Here is a 19,063-nt window from a genome sequence, read left to right as displayed (position 1 = left end):
ACGCATTTTGTGTGTAGACGCTCTGTGAGTTTAGTTAACAAAACTGACTAGTGTAGATATAGCCTCAGAGTCCTGATGATGCTGTTAACAGCTTTACTGCTTCTCAGAATACTGCTTAGCATTGACACACAACCCTTAAAGAAGTAACCAAGTTTATGGGGTACATGATAAAGAGACCATCCTCCCTGAAGGCATTTAAATGGTGGCTGCCTATGGATTAGACGTTTTTTGTGGACTGGGTTGGCTTATCTTGCTGTTTCCCATCTTGTCCCCCAAACACTGAAGATATATATCTTTTTTGTTTGTATCTTATCATTTATTTAACATCTGCAATACTTTGCATGGTAGAACTGTGCTGAGTGGTTGAAGATATTAATCATTAATAAATTAACCCACGGCCATCCAACTGTTCTCATAGCTGAGCTACATAACCAGGTCTTTTCTTTCACTTTCTCTTCTTTTCTCTTTCCTCCTTCCCTTCTGACTGTTACAACTCACCTCTTACATTTTTGCTGACACCTGACTATTAACTGACGCTTCTTATATTTTTGTACAGCACCTTGCCTTATGGGTCCCTGATCTCTGTTGGAGCCACAGTGCTTCCACAACACTAATTTATAACAATAAAAAGGCAGGTTGTGGCCTGTTCTCGTGGAAGGGTGATGGAAAAGCTAAGAAAGAAAAGGGATTTCTTGGTTTGCCAAAAATTGTATGATTTTTCTTGATAAAGCTAAGCTATTTAGGGTTGGTTACAAAGAAAGTCAGGGGAAAAGTCATTCTGAGAGTTTCACGCAGCTTTATTGGTAACTAAATTAATTAAAACCAGACTTTATTTTCTAGTTCCCTACCACCTCTTTATTGTTCATTAGCTACACTGGTCTTTTCCAGGTCAGAGCTAGCTTCCTGCTGTGATGCTATCCACAACTTTATTGCTTCTCAAAACAACACACCGCTGGGAAGTAACATGAGTTATGAGGTGGACAATAAAAAGACTATCCTCATCACAGAAGACATTTTTAGGATGCTGCCTGCGGTAAGAACAGTTTGTGTTTCAGAATTAGAGCTGTTTTATTTGATTCTTCACAGGACAGACTCACCACACATTCTCTCCCACTCTCCCTCCTCAAGGCCCTGTTTCTTGATAACTTTCCTAGGGAAAGAGAGAGGCTGGCTGGTACTCCCCTCTGTATATGTCTGCGCTACACATGAATGTGAGCCTTACAACCCAAGCCCATAGGTTTGTATTAGTGTGGCTTGCACCAATGCATTATAAATAGCTATGGCTACGTCTACACGTGCAGCCAACATCGAAATAGTCTATTTCGATGAATAACGTCTACACGTCCTCCAGGGCCAGCAACGTCGATGTTCAACTTCGACGTTGCTCAGCCCAACATCGAAATAGGCGCAGCAAGGGAACGTCTACACGTCAAAGTAGCACACATCGAAATAGGGATGCCAGGCACAGCTGCAGACAGGGTCACAGGGCGGACTCAGCAGCCAGCCGCTCCCTTAAAGGGCCCCTCCCAGACACAGTTGCACTAAACAACACAAGATACACAGAGCTGACAACTGGTTGCAGACCCTGTGCCTGCAGCATAGATCCCCAGCTGCCGCAGAAGCAGCCAGAAGCCCTGGGCTAAGGGCTGCTGCCCACGGTGACCATAGAGCCCCGCAGGGGCTGGAGAGAGAGCATCTCTCAACCCCACAGCTGATGGCCGCCATGGAGGACCCAGCAATTTCGACGTTGCGGGACGCGGATCGTCTACACGGTCCCTACTTCGACGTTGAACGTCAGAGTAGGGCGCTATTCCTATCTCCTCATGAGGTTAGCGACTTCGACGTCTCGCCGCCTAACGTCGAAGTTAACTTCGAAATAGCGCCCGACGCGTGTAGACGCGACGGGCGCTATTTCGAAGTTGGTGCCGCTACTTCGAAGTAGCGTGCACGTGTAGATGCAGCTAATGTAGAAGTTGTGCCATGGGCTGGAGCTTGAGCTCTCATGCTCACTCACACCTTCCCCTCTTCAGAGCCCAAGCCAGTGTCTACACAGCTATTTTAGCACACTTGCACAAGCCCTGCAAATATAGGCCTGTGGACCTAGGCAGGGAGGCTCACTCCCAGAGGCAACATAGCTGTACCCTTAGTATCCAGGACCTCTGCTGGTAACTCAGCAGTAGGGCCAGGTATGCCTCTGAAGGACTACCACTCCAGGGGCAAGAGAGCCAGTCTGAGGACTGAAGGCCAATTTGCAAGTTTATGTTGCTCGTCTCATGCCTGGTTTCATGTGATTACTGAAGATAGAAGCTTTTCATAGGTATTCCATATTCCTTCCATGCCAGTTTCAGGCCCATGCATTCAGGCCTAATGAGAAACTGAGCAGAGCAACTAAACTGTAATGTAGCCTTTTTTCTGCAACCCATCCCCTGACACCACCAAGTGTGTGCAGAAGAAAAGGGGGGACAAAGAGCAGAGTATGGAGCCAAGGAGCGTCTATTGGAAGAGAGTTTGTTTCCTGCACTTTTTCAGGATTTTTTTTGTAAATGTTCTGCTACTTGTTTGGGGGTATTGTGATGACATCTAACCTGTCCAGCAGTGGGTGTCTATTGTATGGTTTTAATATAAGTTTACAAATAAAGCCTTTAAGTCCTCAGGAAGATTTATTACTCTCACTGCTTTACAAAATATAATCATGAGTTCAGCAACATGAACAGGTACAACTATCCATTAGCAAGCAAACACTGTCCCTCTATATGCCAAGGTCCAGCAAGTCACATTCAATACATAAAACCAATCAGTTAATCATCATATAATTTGTAATTACACTGCATGGCAGTCAAGTCATCCACCTTCTAAAGCACTAAATGCCCTGCCCAAACATATAATTGGTCCCTTCCCCCCTCACAAAACACATTCATGGTGGTACTATTCCCACTCTTCCATTGGCTCATGAAACTCCATAATGTGAGAATACAAAACATCTCTGATGTCTTCTGCCTGGATACAACAAGCTTCGTCAGTGGCAGCTGCGCTTCCTGGCTGAGGGCACCAGTTCAGTGGCCCCTCATAGGCCATTCTGGGGGAAATGGCTCACTTTTGGCTTCACAAAGGTTGTGAAGAGCACAGCAAGCCACCACATTGATTATACTGGCATCCACATAGATTTGAAGATATCCAATATGATTTCAGTCTGCCAAAAGCCCATTCAACAACCATTCTACACCTTTAGAAAGTGTAATTAAATATCCTTTTGCCAGGACCTCTGAAACTAGGGTATAGTTTCATAAGCCAAGGCAAAAGAATGTATGTAAGGTCCCTCAGGATAACTCCATACATAACAATGTCCTTTATGCCTCAGCCTTTTCAGGAATGTAGACTCCTAAGTGGCTAAAAATAGTTAGTGTGAATTCTTCCAGCACAGCGCACATAGGTGATCATAAATTGGCCTGCGTAGTCCACAAGGGCCTGCATACCAGTGGAGTGGTACCCTCTCCAGTTTCTGTACTCTTGTGCTTCTTGAGGAGGGCAAACAATGGGTACATGAATCCCATCAGTGGTCCCAGTGCAGGTAGGAAATCCCATTCTTTCCAAGGCAGGGACTACCTCCGGAATATCTTTAAAGCTCACCACCCAGGAGTAAATCACATGGTTGATTGACTCAGTTATTTCTGCTACCACTGTATCCACTACCAGTTTTCCAACTCCAAACTACTTGTCAATGAATCTGTAGCAGTTTGAGATAGTTATGGCCGCCTGCTTCTGGGCCAGCAAAGGTGACCTCATTTGCGTCTTTTTACACTAGAGGGTCAGTGCAAGCTTGCAAGCTGCTCAGAAATCTCCTGAAGCGTAGCTTGCTTCCTACAAAAGTTTTGGATCCATTTCTGGCCATCACAGGGCTTCATGACAATGTATTGATGGCCCTGTGCCAGAAGTTCTGGCCTACATGAGGAGTATCAGTGGCTGTACAAAGCAGCATCAGCTGATGCAATTCTGTGATGTCAGGGTACTCCTCCTACTACTCCATCTACTCCATCAGAAACAGAAAGTGGGACAGAAAATGCTGCTGAAATGTCCACCAGTGCCTCATGAATGCTTTGTCAATTTCCTGTCACAGATGAAAGTACAAGCGAGAGAAGTTCTTCAGCAGGCTCCTCCTCCGTCTTGCAGACTCCAGCAGCTGGGAATGCGCAGGACGAAATGCTTGCTGGGCAGGATGTGTTGGCAAGCTCTTCAAATGTCTCATAACAGGCAGAGTGCACTGTAAAGCTTTCCCAAGGTGCATCACAGTCACAAGGCTAGAGTGGCCGCCTTCCAGGAGGGCAGTCGGGAATCTGGGATGTGCTTGGTTTGACCTGAGGTCTTGTGTGCATCTGTGTGGATGCCAGAACCCCAGCTCTGAGCACAGGTTAAAAAAGTCTTAACTTAGGGTGAAATAACAACATAGATCCTTAAATCCAGGGATCCCTAACACAGCTGACTTGTGTCCCTCTAAACCTGGGCTTACATTGCAGGATAGACATACCCCACAGGGGATACTGTCTATAACTGGAGCATTTCATGGTAAACATGTATCAGATATGTTCTGAGGAAAGGGACACAGCAAGTTATTTAACTTTTTGTTCAAGTTTAACAATGCAAAGTTATTTCCCCAAAGTGTGGAAAGTAAAGATAGCAGCTCCGAGTCCTTATTTGCTCATTTTCTCTGACTGTTCATGGGAGACGTGTGCTGCATTCAGCGTGTGTTCTCTGCAATTTCCTGGAGTTAGCCTGCAAGCACTTACAGATCCCATATCACTGGAAATGGAAAAAAACAAACAAATACACCCAATCTTTGTTCATGCTTTTTGTATTTTGTTTTCAGTCCCTGCCCTTTTTGGACTACCCTTTTAAGCACTGTGCAGTGGTTGGAAATGGGGGCATTCTGAAAAACTCCAGCTGTGGAGCTGAAATCGATAACTCTGACTTTGTATTTAGGTAAGAGCTGCTAAATTCTATTGTGCTGAACCTCTCAAAGTAACTGTCAAATTTGGTAGGCCTAAACCTAAACTTGTGCTATGTCTAGTGGGTGTGCACACAAAACCCATCCCCATCTCCCTATCCTTCCAGGCTGTCTGCCACATTCTTCAACACAATAGCCAAGGATCATGGTCTGCTCTGTAAATTTAAGCACTCCAGGAACTTACACAAACAGAGTAGAATCAGAGAAAAGAGCTCATGTATTCACATACCTGTGATTTCAGGGAGTGCCACCACTTTTTTTCCCAGTTATTTCGCTGGTGGGTCTTGCCCACATGCCCAGGAGCTAAGTGATCACCATATTTGGATTTGGGAAGGAATTTTGCCCTGGATCAGATTGGCAGGGGCTTTTCGCCCTCCTCTGCAGCATGAGGCATGGGTCACGTAGATGGTGGATTCCTTGCAACTTGAAGTAATTAAGTCATGATTTGAAGACTCCAGTAACTCAGTCTGAGGTAATGGATCTGTTACAAGAGTGGATGAGTGAGATTCTGTGGCCTGCAATGTGCAGGAGGTCAGACTAGAGCATCATGGTGGCTTTAAAGTCTATTAACCTCAATGTGTTCTAGTTTGGGACCTGAGCGATGTAGAAGCTCAGATTTTTGCATACTGAACTATCATGTAGGGTTAAGGGGTATTTTTCTTCGGCTCAGGAAGAAGAGATTGAAAAAGAGACGTTGATATAAGCTCACATTGGGTATGTTACATGGTTGTCGTTGCCTTGTAATCTTCATCTCAGGCACTTTAATTTTCTTGGGCACTTTTGAATATCCCCTAAGTCCCTACCAGCATTTTCAGATACCTTAGTACCTTTGAAAATCTGATTTTAGTACTTCTACAAATTTTACCAATTGGCATTCATTGGACTATTCAGAGGTATAGAAAGGAACATATGTTTGTTGGATGGGGGCCTTGGGCCCAGGTTTTAAAAGGTATTTAGGCCTTCTGGTGCTGATTGGAGTAATGCTTAGACGCTAGCTTTTTAAAGGTATTTAGATGCCTATCTATATCTTTAGGCCTAAATACTAGGATTTCATCACCTCTGCAGTTTTGAAAACCCCTCTAGGCACTTAACTTCCTCTTGAGGTGTCTTTCCAGCCCTAAGGGTCTGTCTGAGAGACAGATCTGCGCGAGAGGGACTTGATCTAGCACACACAAAACCAGCAGTTGCAGCTTGAGTGGCTGTTTGGGTTCTTGAGCCCACCTGAGGCCTTGGGTTCAGAGATTCCTGTGAAGTCTTAAGGGTTTAAGTCAAGTAAGTCTGACTGAAGGTTGCAAAAGTAAAATTCCCATTCTGTTCTCCACCAGACACTTGACAATATGTGAACAAGTGACACACTTGCAGGCAGATCTCAGAGCCCACATCCAGTCCACTGGATTTTGGCACTTCTCTTACTTTTGACTTATATCTGGTGCTTTCAAATAAGACAGAAAAGAGCCCTTCCCATGTCTAACATAGATGTTTGACCTGAATAGAAGTGGTACAATTCCCAACCTAAACTTAGCAGGTTTTTAAAGATTCTCTGTATTGGTAAACTTAATTCAGACTGACACATTTTCTTCTTTAGCTTTAATGCAAATTGAGCATTTACTTCTGAACCAGTATCTGGAAAGAATTAGTAGTTGGACATATTTCCCTCTTTATTTTTGACACGGGCAATAATATCATTGTGCCAACTGCATCCTTAGTATTCATCACACTGCTCTTAGTTTAAAAATACAGAAAACCTTTAAAGTAGCTGCATTACTTCATCTTGGAAGAAAATAATGGCAGAATATAGTCTGATGGTTAGAGAAGGGAACTGGAAGGTGGGACTTTTTGGATTATTAGTGGCTTGGCTATGGACTCGTATGATTTGGAAAAAAATGTGACTCTATATACCTCAGTATACTTATCTGTAAAATAGGTTAAATATTTATTTTCAGGCATCTTGTAGGGGCTCATTAATATTTATTTATCAGCTAGATGGAGTAACATATACAGTACAGTCAAGGAAGTTGCATAGAGTGACAGCAGGGCATTTTTGGTGGGGTTTTATTTAAGTAGCTGTTTCTAAATCTCAGGTGTAACCTTCCTCCAACCGCAGGAAGTGTTAGCAAAGATGTTGGCAATAAAACCAATCTCGTGACTGTTAATCCAAGCATCATAACACAGAGGTAAGTATCACTACAATTTTTGTTCCTGCATAATGGTTTAATTGTTTGCTGAGCTTTAAATTTTGGGATGCCATCACAGTGGGCAATGCGTTCTGATTACTTCACGAGTGATCCTTAATTCTGAGGTAAAAGGCATACTGATCTGAGTGGAAACCCACTGATTGAGTCCACAGATTAGCGGTACTTCTGTTTGCACCCATGCCCATGTTCCTAATCAGGGGCAATAATAGCATTTCTCATCTCAGGTCCATTCTGTGTAACTGGCAGTATAGCAATGATTTAGGAAAGCCCTTAAGCATGTGTCTATGTCCATTAGCGGGATTTACAGTTAAACATGAGCTCAAGTGCTTTCCTGAATTAGAGTCTACAGTTCTGTAATGAATTGTCTTAACACTAAAAGATCCAATCCAAAGTAGATCTTCCCCTTTTTTTCTCTGAAGTGTTTTGCTCTCCTCCCTCTCTTGGCGAACAAAACCAGCAACAGCATCTTAAGGTCTGTCTTCTTCATATTCCTCAACAAGACACAATGGACTCTAGCTTTAAAATGAGAGGAAAACAATTGAGTATGTAGGAACTAAAGGTTGTAGGTTTTGTTTTCTTTTGTTTTTTGTAGCTGTGGCAGCCCCAAGATATAAGAGAGAATGTGGGTAAGGTAATGCCTTTTATTGGACCAAAAGCAGTTCTGTCTCTCTCACCAAAATAAGTTGTTCCAGTAAAAGCTGTTACCTCCCCATCTTATCTATTTCTAAAATAAGTTTGTCATTGAATGAAGAAAATAGCTGGCGTCTTTGGGAAAAATTCTGCTGTGGTGCTCTTGCAATCCTTGCTGATGTAAATGGAGATTTATAAGTGAATTATACCAGCAGTGAACATGGTCCATTATCTTCAATGGGGTTGCAAGTCAAAGAAAATTTGGTCCAGCTATTTAGCATAAGAAAGCACTTTTATTGGTGGCTGTTGAAGCTGTTTATAGCCCTTGGCTGTTTATAGCCCTATAGCCACTAAGTTTTTACTCTGTCTTTATTCAGGCAAACTTCCACTGACATTAAGAGCATTAACCTTAATAAAGACACAATAAAAATGAGTGAAGACATTGGGATTTGGCCATTTCAATTATTTTATTATTCAGAGGAAGCTGTAAATGCCTTAGAAGGAGGAGAAGGAAAGAGTTATCAAGAGAATTGCTCTAATTTAAGATAAGTGTGGGGTTCTTCTCACAACACTAAAGCTGAAATTATGCCAGCCATTCTGTTATGAAGTGTGTATTCAAAACACTTACCATAAAGATGTAAAAATATTGCAGGGCTGTCCCAAAGCAAAATCACTTTGACCATTTTTCTTATACTGTAGAATTTTGGATAAAAGCTCTGGCAATTCATTTGAAGAGCTGAATCAGTGGGAGCTTCTGGTGTCCTCCGTTTGGAAATTCAGTCCCGCAGTATTTAAAAAGCAGTTCAGGTTCGGATTCTGTGACAACTTAAACGTGCTTAAGTTTAACTACATGAGGACTATTCACTTAATCAGGCACATGCATAAGTCTTGCACTGTTGCAGTCTACATTTGTAAAGCAGCTGCTACACGTGTAATAATAACTTTGCATAAATATTTTGATGGTACATGCTAATGTGCAGATCAGGCCCAACCTTAGAGCAATGCAGTTGCCTTGGGCCCTGCCCCTTCTGGCCCCACCCCCCAATTGACTCTAGCATCCACCACCCACTGACCAGGCCCTGCTGTCAGACTGCTGCCTTGGATCCCACCTACCAGCTGGCCTTGCTGGGACAGCTCTGGTGTACATTTTTACATGTGTAGGGTTTTGTGAAACTTCCTCTGAAGACATAATCCTGGACTAGGTAGACCACAGGTCTGATTGTAGTATGGCAATTCTTATGGAATTGAATAAATTGTATATTGAATTTGCATTTATTAAATAATTCAGGCCAGATTTTCATAATAGCACATGTAAAACTGTGATCATACCATACATATTTACTATATGTACAGATGAAATGGCAGAAGCTGTGATCACAGATTATATGTTCAAGCAGTTGTGAAAATCTGGCCTGCAATAATAATGAATTCAGGCATTCCCCTCCCCCGAAAAACTAAGTTCACTAGGTATTTTGTTTGATGCTAGGCATTTTATTTGACAGATACAACAAGCTGAATGAAAAGAAGGCGACATTTCTTGAGAACATAGCAAGTTATGGAAATGCTTTCCTTTTACTGCCAGCATTTTCCTTCAAAAGCAACACAGCTGCTTCTTTCAAAGTATACCACACTCTGCAAGAGTTCAGAGCAAACCAGAGGGCAATATTTTTTCATCCCAGCTACCTGAAAAATCTTGCCCAGTTCTGGAGAACTAAGGGCGTGAAAGCATATCGATTGTCTTCTGGTTTTATGATTGTTAGCGCTGCTGTTGAACTGTGTGAGAATGTGAAGTTGTATGGCTTCTGGCCTTTCTCTAAAACCACAGTGGGGATGCCAGTCAGTCACCACTATTATGACAACCAGCTGCCCAAGCCGGGTTTCCATGCAATGCCCAAAGAATACAACCAAATTCTCCAACTTCATGGGAAGGGCATCTTGAAGCTGCACTTTGGTAAATGTGACTCAGACTAAAAAGGTAGGTCAGATTCCTCAAAGATGAAACATTTCATTTTCAGTAATATCAGGGCAGAACTGCCTTTTCTGCAGCCAGGTGGGTTCACAAATGCACATTACTCCCACAGAGTCAGGAGAGGTCTGTGTGTGAATTAGAAGGAGGACTGACTTCTCTGCATATATGTGCAGTACAATGGAGACAAAAGGTTAGGGTCAACTCTGACTTCCTCCTCTACACTGCCAACTTCTCAAGGGTGCATTGCTGCGTATCTGAGGGATTGGCAGCCCCATCCATGACTGCCACAACTCAGTCTATCAATAGTGTTCCATCGTCCCAAATATGTACCTGCAAGTCTTTTGCGGCCTGTAATGGATTCCCCAGGGTGTCCTGTTTTGGCTAAAAGTGAGCTATTTTATATAAGACAGATACATTCTACCATCTGAAAGAGAGGAGAGGCAAGACCCTAAGTTGCCTAAACTGTTATACATTGCTTTAACAGTGTATGAGGCCATAAAAAGAGCTGAGCAATCCAGGCCCTATTCCACAGCCCACTCCAGAATCAGAGAGGCAACACCCTCTGTGCCTGGGCTGCACCTTCTTTGTTCTGCACCCTAAGAAATGCAGCACAGAATCTGACCCCAGATCTGGAGGCAGTGTACATACAGAGTGCAAATTACAGCTGACTGTGGAAAGATTAGTTTATTTGGTTGCAAGATTCTTCAGATATGTCAACAAAACACAACCTGCCAATATAGCTCTTTGTACTTCCTTCAGCTACATCAGATTTCCAGCTCAGCCTGTAGTTCTGTTGCTCCCTATCACTATCGAAAATGACTCAGTCACTAGGACTTTGACTCTGCAAATGATGGGAGTCCAAACACCAATAAATGGGTTACAATGAGACATGAATCTTAATTGGACCAGTATAATTTTTCTCTGGCATTTTTCAAGTTAAATAAAAGACTACCCAGCCCAGCAAGCTGAAAGTTCAAAAAATAAGAAATACCTTTCTCCTAATTCAACTGTGAAATGAATTTCAAAATAGTTTTCAATGCTATTTAGAAGAACACACTTACAAATGTGTATTTCACAGTTGATATATAATTATAAGTGACTGCTACTTTTTAAGCGTTCAGACTGTTTGGCCAAGCCAGGATAAGCACAATTTTCTTTCAACAGTTTCAGATCTTCCTATGTTCAGAAGAATGAAACAGAATGAGGAATGCTTACATAACATTGCAATACTTAATAGAAGGGGCAGAGGGGGAGGTATACACACCCACACGTTACCAGGTTATACTTTTGAACTATAAAAAGGAGCAGCATATAGGAAATGTTGAGAAATGCATAATGAATTTCTTAGTCACACATACAGTTGCTATACTTTTTACACCTGTAGTTTCCACTGTTTGCTCTTCATATAATATTCATCAAGATAACTATGCCATATAATTTTAATTATAGTAACTATGCCAGCTAGGAAAATGAATAGGAAGCCATTTATGAATTTTTCATCAGAATGAAGCACATAGTGATCACAAAAAAGCTTAAGCATGCGTATGGGTGAATTTTCAAAGCTGTCAATGTTTGACAGATTGAGGACCTGAATACATTTCTGTGGCTAGGCTAGCACATTAAGATGCAGAAATAATCTGAGGAGTAAATTGCACTGTCCTAACTCTGAAACTTTTTGAGTTAATGGCTTATGTTTGCAAAAGAAAATAATATGGTCCTTTAACAACAAACAAATGAAATGTTTTATTAAGCTCTCCTGTTTTGCTGCTGTTGTTAGAGAGGGTTGAATTTTTAATGAATTTTTTACCTGAAAAACAGCCTATTAAAAATTAGGTGGTTTCACCATTTTTAAAAGTATTCCACTCTCCGTCAAGCATATAGATTAGGGCCAGGTCTGCTCCTGCATGTGTGTGCAGTGGGAAGTGTTTCCTTAGGGGATGTCTTCACTCACTGGAAGATCGACTCAGTCAGGATCACTCTTCCAGGGCTCGATTTCACATGCCTAGTGGGGACGCGGAAATCAAACTATCGGGTTGACAGTAGATTCCTGTACTCCTCAATCTCATGAGGAGTAAAGGAGGTTCTCCCATCTACCTTCCTCAGTGAGGACGGCCAGGTAAGTTGATTGTAGGTAAGTTGATTCCAGCTGCACAATTGCAGTAGCTGGCATTGTGTGTCTACAATTGACTTTAAGGTCTAGTGTAGACCTGACCTTAGACTCTCTTCCCTAAGGTCTCAGGCATAATCTTGCCTACAGTGTTCACTCTCTGCAGACATAAATGAGTACCAGTCCATTGAGTACCAGTCCATTGGTTCTGCTCCCACATACTGTAACCAAGTGGCAGGATTCTTTTGTTGGCCCATCTTTTTAGCAGGTGTCCGAACCCTGCAAGGATAGGGTAACTGATTCCTGGTGTCCTTGCATCAGGTGTTCCTTTTTAATGCCATCATGGTGTTAACGGAAGCGTCTCTTTTTGGAGAGAGGACATCAGAGTTTGGGCTACTGATGCACTGTCAAGGAAACCTTAAGAGTGGACAGGAAGGAAGCTGAGCCTGAGGCTTACATTTTCATTGCAACTTGAGTGGCCATTGAACCAGAGCACAGGAAGAAGGGAAGATTGTGCTTCATACAAAGGGCCAAATCTTTTGTCAGTATAATTTGGCATAGATCCATTGACGTCAGTGAATTGTTTTCCACCAGCTGATGGCCAGTGTGAGCAGTATGAGAGCTCCATCTGCTTAAATACACACTCAAACATGCATATACTTATGCAGGTACAGCCTACATAACATGCATACTTCATCAGAGAGAGAGAGACGTCCAGCAGACTGCTGGAATTACATTAAAAGAATGATCTAGAAGCATTTTTCAAGGATTGGTCTGTGGACCAGTGCTGGCATCTGACATCTCCCTCCACAGTTGTGAAAGAAAGAAAGCCAGTCCCTGGCATCTAAAAGGTTAAGAGGAGCTGATCTCGAGTATTTTGTATTTGGTTTTGCTATGGCTCTGGGTTTGAAGAGAGGCTTGTTTGCTCATTGATTTAGCCAGATAAGCCTGGAGGATTTAAATAAACATAGGCTCCAGAGGTGAAAACTAGCTCATTTTCATGTTCAGAAATAGCAGGAAGAAGTATCAGTTTAAAGGAAAAAATGTCAAATGATTAATTAATTAGTCTAGAAAATATCATATTGTGCGGAAGCCTTGTTCAAGTGCAAATGTTATCGAGGCGAGAAAATCTGCCAGGTGTTCTGCCTGCCAGAAAGAGACAACAAGAAGACTGGCTCCAGCCAGAAGGCCATCTGATACAGAATTACACTGCTAGTCCTTGGAGTGGCTGAACAACCAGAGAGGCTGCGTTAGGGCATGTCTGCACTTGCTATCTAAAGCAGAAAAACTCCCTTTTTGCACAAAAATCATGGGAGCATCTACACTTGCCAATAACATTCTGCAGTGAGACTCAAGATTTTCACCACAGAACGAAACCACCTCCACGTGCAGCTCTTACTGGCGTTGCTTTTGTGGTGTTGTGCAAGTGAAGACATGTTCTTTTTGTTTTTAGAGCTTTTAGCTTCCACGGGATATGCCACAGTGCCTGGGTGACCACTGCACTTCTGCTCCCTGACGCCAAGTAAACAGACATCTGCCTGTTCCCCTGTAACCCCCAGCAACTTTGAAAGTCCCCTTCCTATTTTGTTGGCAAGCACTCATTTGTCATCTGGACAGGTCACAGTGCCTGCTCCATGGAGCAACCAACCCCCTTCTTACAGCAATGCAACGCTACTGAAGTTGACCAGTGTTTGGGGAGAGGGGGCTATGCAGGGATCCAGGGTGCCCTGCATTCACTCCCCTCCCCGCCAGTTCCCATGAGACCTGCACTTCCCTCAGGGATATAAGTGGTGCAAACGTTAGCACTCTCTGCTGCTTGTGACCCTAAGTGAGTATACAAACCAGCGCATTTCTTTTACCAGTTCCCCATCACGAGTAAAACTGACAGCACAGAAACTCTGTGAGCATAGACATAGCTTTAGAGCCGGGTTTCCCAACCTATGGGTCGCAACCCAAACGTGGGTCACAGTTACATATGAAAAGGGTCACAGGCTGGGCTGGGCAGCTCCACAGGTGGCTGTTAAGAAGCCATTCACACTGAAGTGGTATTCAACTTCTTAATTAGATTACCAGCAATCAATCAGTTAAGCCAATCAATTAAATTGAAACCCATTTCAGCGGCAGGGCAGAGAACTGCATACCTGAGGAGCAGTGCCCAGCTCAGGCAAGGTGGGGGCCTGAGTCTGAGGTTGGGAGGGAGGGCAGAGTTGATCAGCTCCTTGGTTCCCAGCCTCTGCAGCACGTGAGGTCCCCTCAGCCTCCAGCAGCGTTCCTATGGCTGGCACTGCCGGGGGGCTCTGTCCCAGCTGGCTTCCAGCCACAGAAATAGGGGTTCCTGCCCCCCATACCAACTGGAGTTCCTGTGGCTGGTGCTGCCAACCAGGGCTCAGTGCCCTAGGTGGCTTCCAGCTGAGGGAATGGGGGTTTCCCCTGTACCAGCCGAGGCTCCTGTGGCTGGCAATGGCGGCCCAAGGCTCCACGCCCCAGCTGGCTTCCAGCTGTGGGAGTCAGGGCTCCCCCTGTACTTGGGCAGCTGGCGCTGCCCTCCGGAGCTCCATGCCCCAGTTGGTTTCCAATCATGGGGGTCCCTGTGCCTCCCGTAGCCCCCTCCAGCCCCTGAGTGACTCCTAGCCCCTGAGTGTGACTCCCCTAGCCCCCTCTAGCCATCTCCAGCCCGAGTGTGACTCCCTTAGTCTCTGAATGAGACACCCTTCGCCCCCTTCAGCCCGAGTGACTCCGAGCCCCTGAGTGTGATTACCCTAGTCCCCTTTTTCCCCCTCCAGCCCCTGAGTGTGACTCCACAGCCCCCTCTAGCTCCTGAGTGTGACTCCCCTAGCCCCTGAGTGTGGGGTTTAATCAGGGGAGGCAGTTTGGGGATGAGTGTCTTTTCACCACCACAACTCTGATTAACTATAGTAAATGTAATGTTACTATTTTATTAATATATTTCCCCTTTTCTATGAAATAGCTATTATGAATATATAAACATGTGGGGACACAATTTTATATTCTTGCCTCGGGGCAAAATTAACTAGTTACCTATGGCACTGCCCCCCTCCCCACTTCCCCCCACCCCCCATTTTTGAATTGCCTTGGGTCACCAAGTCTTCCTGAATTGTCGAAATGGGTCCCCATCTGAAAGAGGTTGGGAACCGCTGCTTTAAAGTAAAGCATGGATGACTGAGACACTGTAGAGGTAGGAGGAGGAGCAGTGGCTAAGCTGGTTAATGTTACTGTGCTGCTCCTCTGAGAGGAGGGAACAAAAAGAGGAGTGGTGGAGTTGATCTGCTCCTTGAAGAGGAACTACTACTACTACGTACTATTTAACTCTTGTACTGCAAGTGGAGCATAGGTCATCTACAAGTCTCCTCCATTTCACTCTGTCTTGGGACAAAACTTCTGGCTGGCTCTAGGAGGAGCCAAGTTGTTGTCATTCATTCTCAGTAGACCTTCTCCACATTATCCGACGTCTTCATCTTCTGCATTTTCCTTGCAGATTCCATGTGAGAACTTGACGGACTATACTGGATGATGGTTTTCTGAGCTTAGCCATCCCCACTTCCTTCTCTTGATTTCAATGTCACTTGGTTCTTGTCCTGGTCTGTTCCAAAGCTCCATATTTGTGATGAAGTCTTGCCACTTGATGTGAAGGATGTACCTCAGGCATCTGGAGAGGAAAAGGATGGATGTAACTGATGCTAGTAAAACCCCAGCAGGCAGGGCCAGAGAGAAAGGTACAGCTGAATATGTATTCATTTGAGCTTCAGTTTGAATGTAAGAGGTTGGTGGTTATTGTGAAGGCTAGTAATTGGAGCTGAGCTTTTCAGTGGTAGTCAGATGGTCCAAAAGCAGCTAGTCTTGATAAAAAGGCAAGAGATAGTGTGACATTTAGCCAAGCCAGAGACAACCTTGTAGCAACTTCCAGAGCCATGAGGCAACTTCTGGAGCCAGGCAACCTTAGCAGATGCTGCCGTTGCTATAGAACTGCGTAGACGTCCTGACCCAGCATAGCACTTAAGCATGTGCTTAACTTTTAGCTCTTGAGTAGACTCACTGAAATCAGTGGGACTGTTCATATGCTTAAAAAATAGCATGTGTCGAAACGCTGTGCCAGGTCTGGGTCATGATGGAAGTGATAATGCAGGTGATTGTTCTTGTCTAATTAGCAAGCCTCAGAATAGCCAAAATGGATCTAAAGTTGTAAATGGAAGCAACATTTTGTTTAGAATTAATTTCTGCTAACTGTAAGCAGGAAGGGGAGAAAAAATCTTCCAGAAGAAATGCAAGAATTTTAAATGCCAATGTTTTTGCTACAGCCATCTTATATTTGTATTTGAACTGTCTATATCTTTCTCCCATCCACTTACTGATCAGATCTGCCTGTGCATAGCTGATAAAGGGGTGCTGAGAGCATACCACAAGGTGACCTAACTGGAGGCACTGCTGAGCAATAATTACCAGAAATGTTGTAGTGAGCTTAGAGCCCGCCCCTAAAGAGAACAGATATTTGAAGCTGATAGCTCACTATTAGTCCTTTTCACACCCTGGGGCATCTATGAATCAATGTTATTTCACAAATGTCAGAAGCAGACTCTGCTCTAATATAAGGCTGAATACAGATGTATGAGACAAAGCACATAAATGCTTGAATATGAATGCATAAATGTTTAAGTTATAAGAAAAGCAAAAAAATGGCTCATTTTGAATCTATTAGTTTGACTCTAGTAGTTTGCTTGTGTACAAGAAACGGTAACATGTTATTGTTTTTTGTTTTTAATTCCAGGACGGTGATTCCAAAGGTGAACAATTGTGTGTATCTCAGATGTTTGGTATTGGATTTGATATGATGTTGTTTTGTGAGCATTAAACTGCACTATTATAATTTGGAAATATTTTACACTTTGAGGGAAAAGTAAATGGTTTTTGAAAGAGTGATTGCTACATATTTGAACTTCTAGTAGTCAGAATTATTTGTGCAAACAAAATTTATCTAGAAAATCTTTGAAACGCCTAGACTACGTCTACACTAGCCCCTTTCTTTCGGCAGGGGCATGGTAACAAGCTACATCAGCAGATGCTAATGAGGCTCTGTCATGAGTTTGCAGCACCTCATTAGCATAATGCTGGCCGTGTACAGTTTGAAAGCACCACTTTCAAATTGTACGCCACCCGTGTAGATGGGCCTTTCAAAAGGACCCCCTGGACTTCTTAAACCAAATAGGAAGAAGGGGCTTTCAAAGTCCGGGGGGGTCCTTTCAAAAGGCCCCTGTCTACATGGGCAGCGAGCGAGTCAGAAGTGGCACTTTCAAACTGCATGTGGCCAACATTGTGCTAATGAAGCACTACATATTCCTGGCAGCGCCTCATTAGCATCTGCCAGTATGGCTTGTTACCATGCCCTTCTGTAAGCATTAGTTAAACTTAATAAAGCACAATCTCAAGATGGTGCCACTATGTGACATTTGTAATGCTTTGCTTGTTAAATTATTATAATTTTTAAATGTTTTGTTGTAAAAATTACCATTTTTCTCCATTTCACAAAAGATGGATAAAAGTGTATATTTATTATCTACATGGTGTGATGTGTTAGATTTGCCCATGAACTTTTTCTGTTGAAGGCCCTGATCCTGCAAATTCTTCCACTACGTTGAGGAATTATTGCAGGAGAAAAAGTCATTTTGATTGTGAAACAGAGTGCCCAAGCCAGGGAATTCTTCCAGTTTCCCTGTGTAGACAATTCTAACCCATGAGTGTAATTTCACATGCTGTAAGTAGTAGCCTCATTAATGTGGTGGAACCACTTCTATGCATGTGTGCAAGCATTTGCTAGATCAGAGGCCTACAATTTTTTTTAAAACCACACTTTAGTTAATTATAGTCTCTTTTAGGTCCAAATCAATTCTTGCTAAGGACAATGGGCTAGATTCTGTGCTGTGCCTGTTAGAACCCAGACAGCACTGACCCCTCTGGGCATTCTCCTCCACCCCAGATATGCATCTCTACCAGTATACAAAATGGACATATCAGCCATTAAATAAGCCAGCTTCAAAACCTTAGTCACATTTTACATTTCCTCATGCAGCCTATTGACATAAAACCTACCAAGGTTTTAGGACATCTGAGGCATGCCACTAAGATTTACCACTGGAAATCTTCCAGCTGAGGGACCAGCCGCCATCATGGGCCCTGCGCAAGATGGAAGGAGGACCCAGTTCTGTGGCCCTGGAGAAGGCAGGGCCAAGGCTGTAAGGAGCGGTGCAAAGGGCAGTCAGCCCTTAAGCCCATTCAGACCATGGCACTGGGCCTACCACCTCTCTCAGTTCCACGTGGTCCCTAAACACCCATGGAGAAGCATACAGGACCCAGAGCAAAGGCAAAGTTGGCCTCATTGGAAAGAACCCTGTTAACTTTAGTGAGAGTTGGACTGAACTTTTGTTCCTGCACGTTTGAATCACAGGAAGTGATGTTCCGTTGCACATTATTACTCACAGATTTTAATATAGAATGAGACAAAATTCTAATTACCCATTTCTGCTACCAGCAGAATCTCTGTGACCTCTTCGGGAGTCTACTGAGTCATCGGATCACATATATAATTTCTTTCTTATCCTTTGCACATATTGAGCTAATTTGCAGCTATTTGTTCCTAAACGTCATCTTTGACCATGCAACATTGCTTTTTCACTCTTCATTAGATTAAATAACATTAAATATTCCAGTCATTGGGTTTAACTGTAAGCAATGTATTGGAAAAGAAGACTGTTCAAAGTGAATGTAAAAAATGCTCTGTTTTTCTTTGATCTTTATCTGTTATAGAAATATTCCTACAGAAGTGAAGTGTAATTAATATATTTGTAATTTACATGTGTTTTATATGTGCATTTTTATATCTGCTTCATATTTGGTCCTTACGTTTTTATTCTTAATGTTAATGACATCCAAATAACTAATCAAAGTAAGTTGTTATTCATTAAATTCTATTAGGAGGAACCAGAGAAGTTAAAAATATTTCCAAAACAAAGTGATGCATCCTGATAGCAGAATTTTCAGACTATCACACTGAGTTCTCCATTAATGACTAACACTTCACCTGTAATTTTGAACACTTGCTTCCTGGATTAACTTCCTCTAAAAAACTCAAGTCAGATAAAGACCTATGTTAC

The 19,063-nt window shown here is 43.1% G+C and overlaps 1 protein-coding gene across 1 annotated transcript; it reads left to right on the top strand.

Annotated features, from left to right (window-relative positions):
- Positions 1-964: 964 nt before the first annotated feature.
- Positions 965-18,013, top strand: ST8SIA6 (ST8 alpha-N-acetyl-neuraminide alpha-2,8-sialyltransferase 6). The gene is made up of 6 exons (XM_074986274.1): positions 965-1,033; positions 4,862-4,974; positions 7,081-7,173; positions 9,327-9,799; positions 16,684-16,699; positions 17,983-18,013. The coding sequence occupies exons 1-4, from the start codon at positions 965-967 to the stop codon at positions 9,793-9,795; spliced, it is 744 nt and encodes a 247-aa protein (XP_074842375.1). The 3' UTR covers positions 9,796-9,799; positions 16,684-16,699; positions 17,983-18,013.
- The last annotated feature ends 1,050 nt before the right edge of the window (positions 18,014-19,063 follow it).

This window comes from Carettochelys insculpta, chromosome 2, assembly GCF_033958435.1.
Source record: "Carettochelys insculpta isolate YL-2023 chromosome 2, ASM3395843v1, whole genome shotgun sequence".
Classification (NCBI taxonomy): domain Eukaryota; kingdom Metazoa; phylum Chordata; order Testudines; family Carettochelyidae; genus Carettochelys; species Carettochelys insculpta.
The sequence above is the reverse complement of the archived record's forward strand: the minus strand, read 5'-3'. Positions and strand labels throughout refer to the sequence as shown.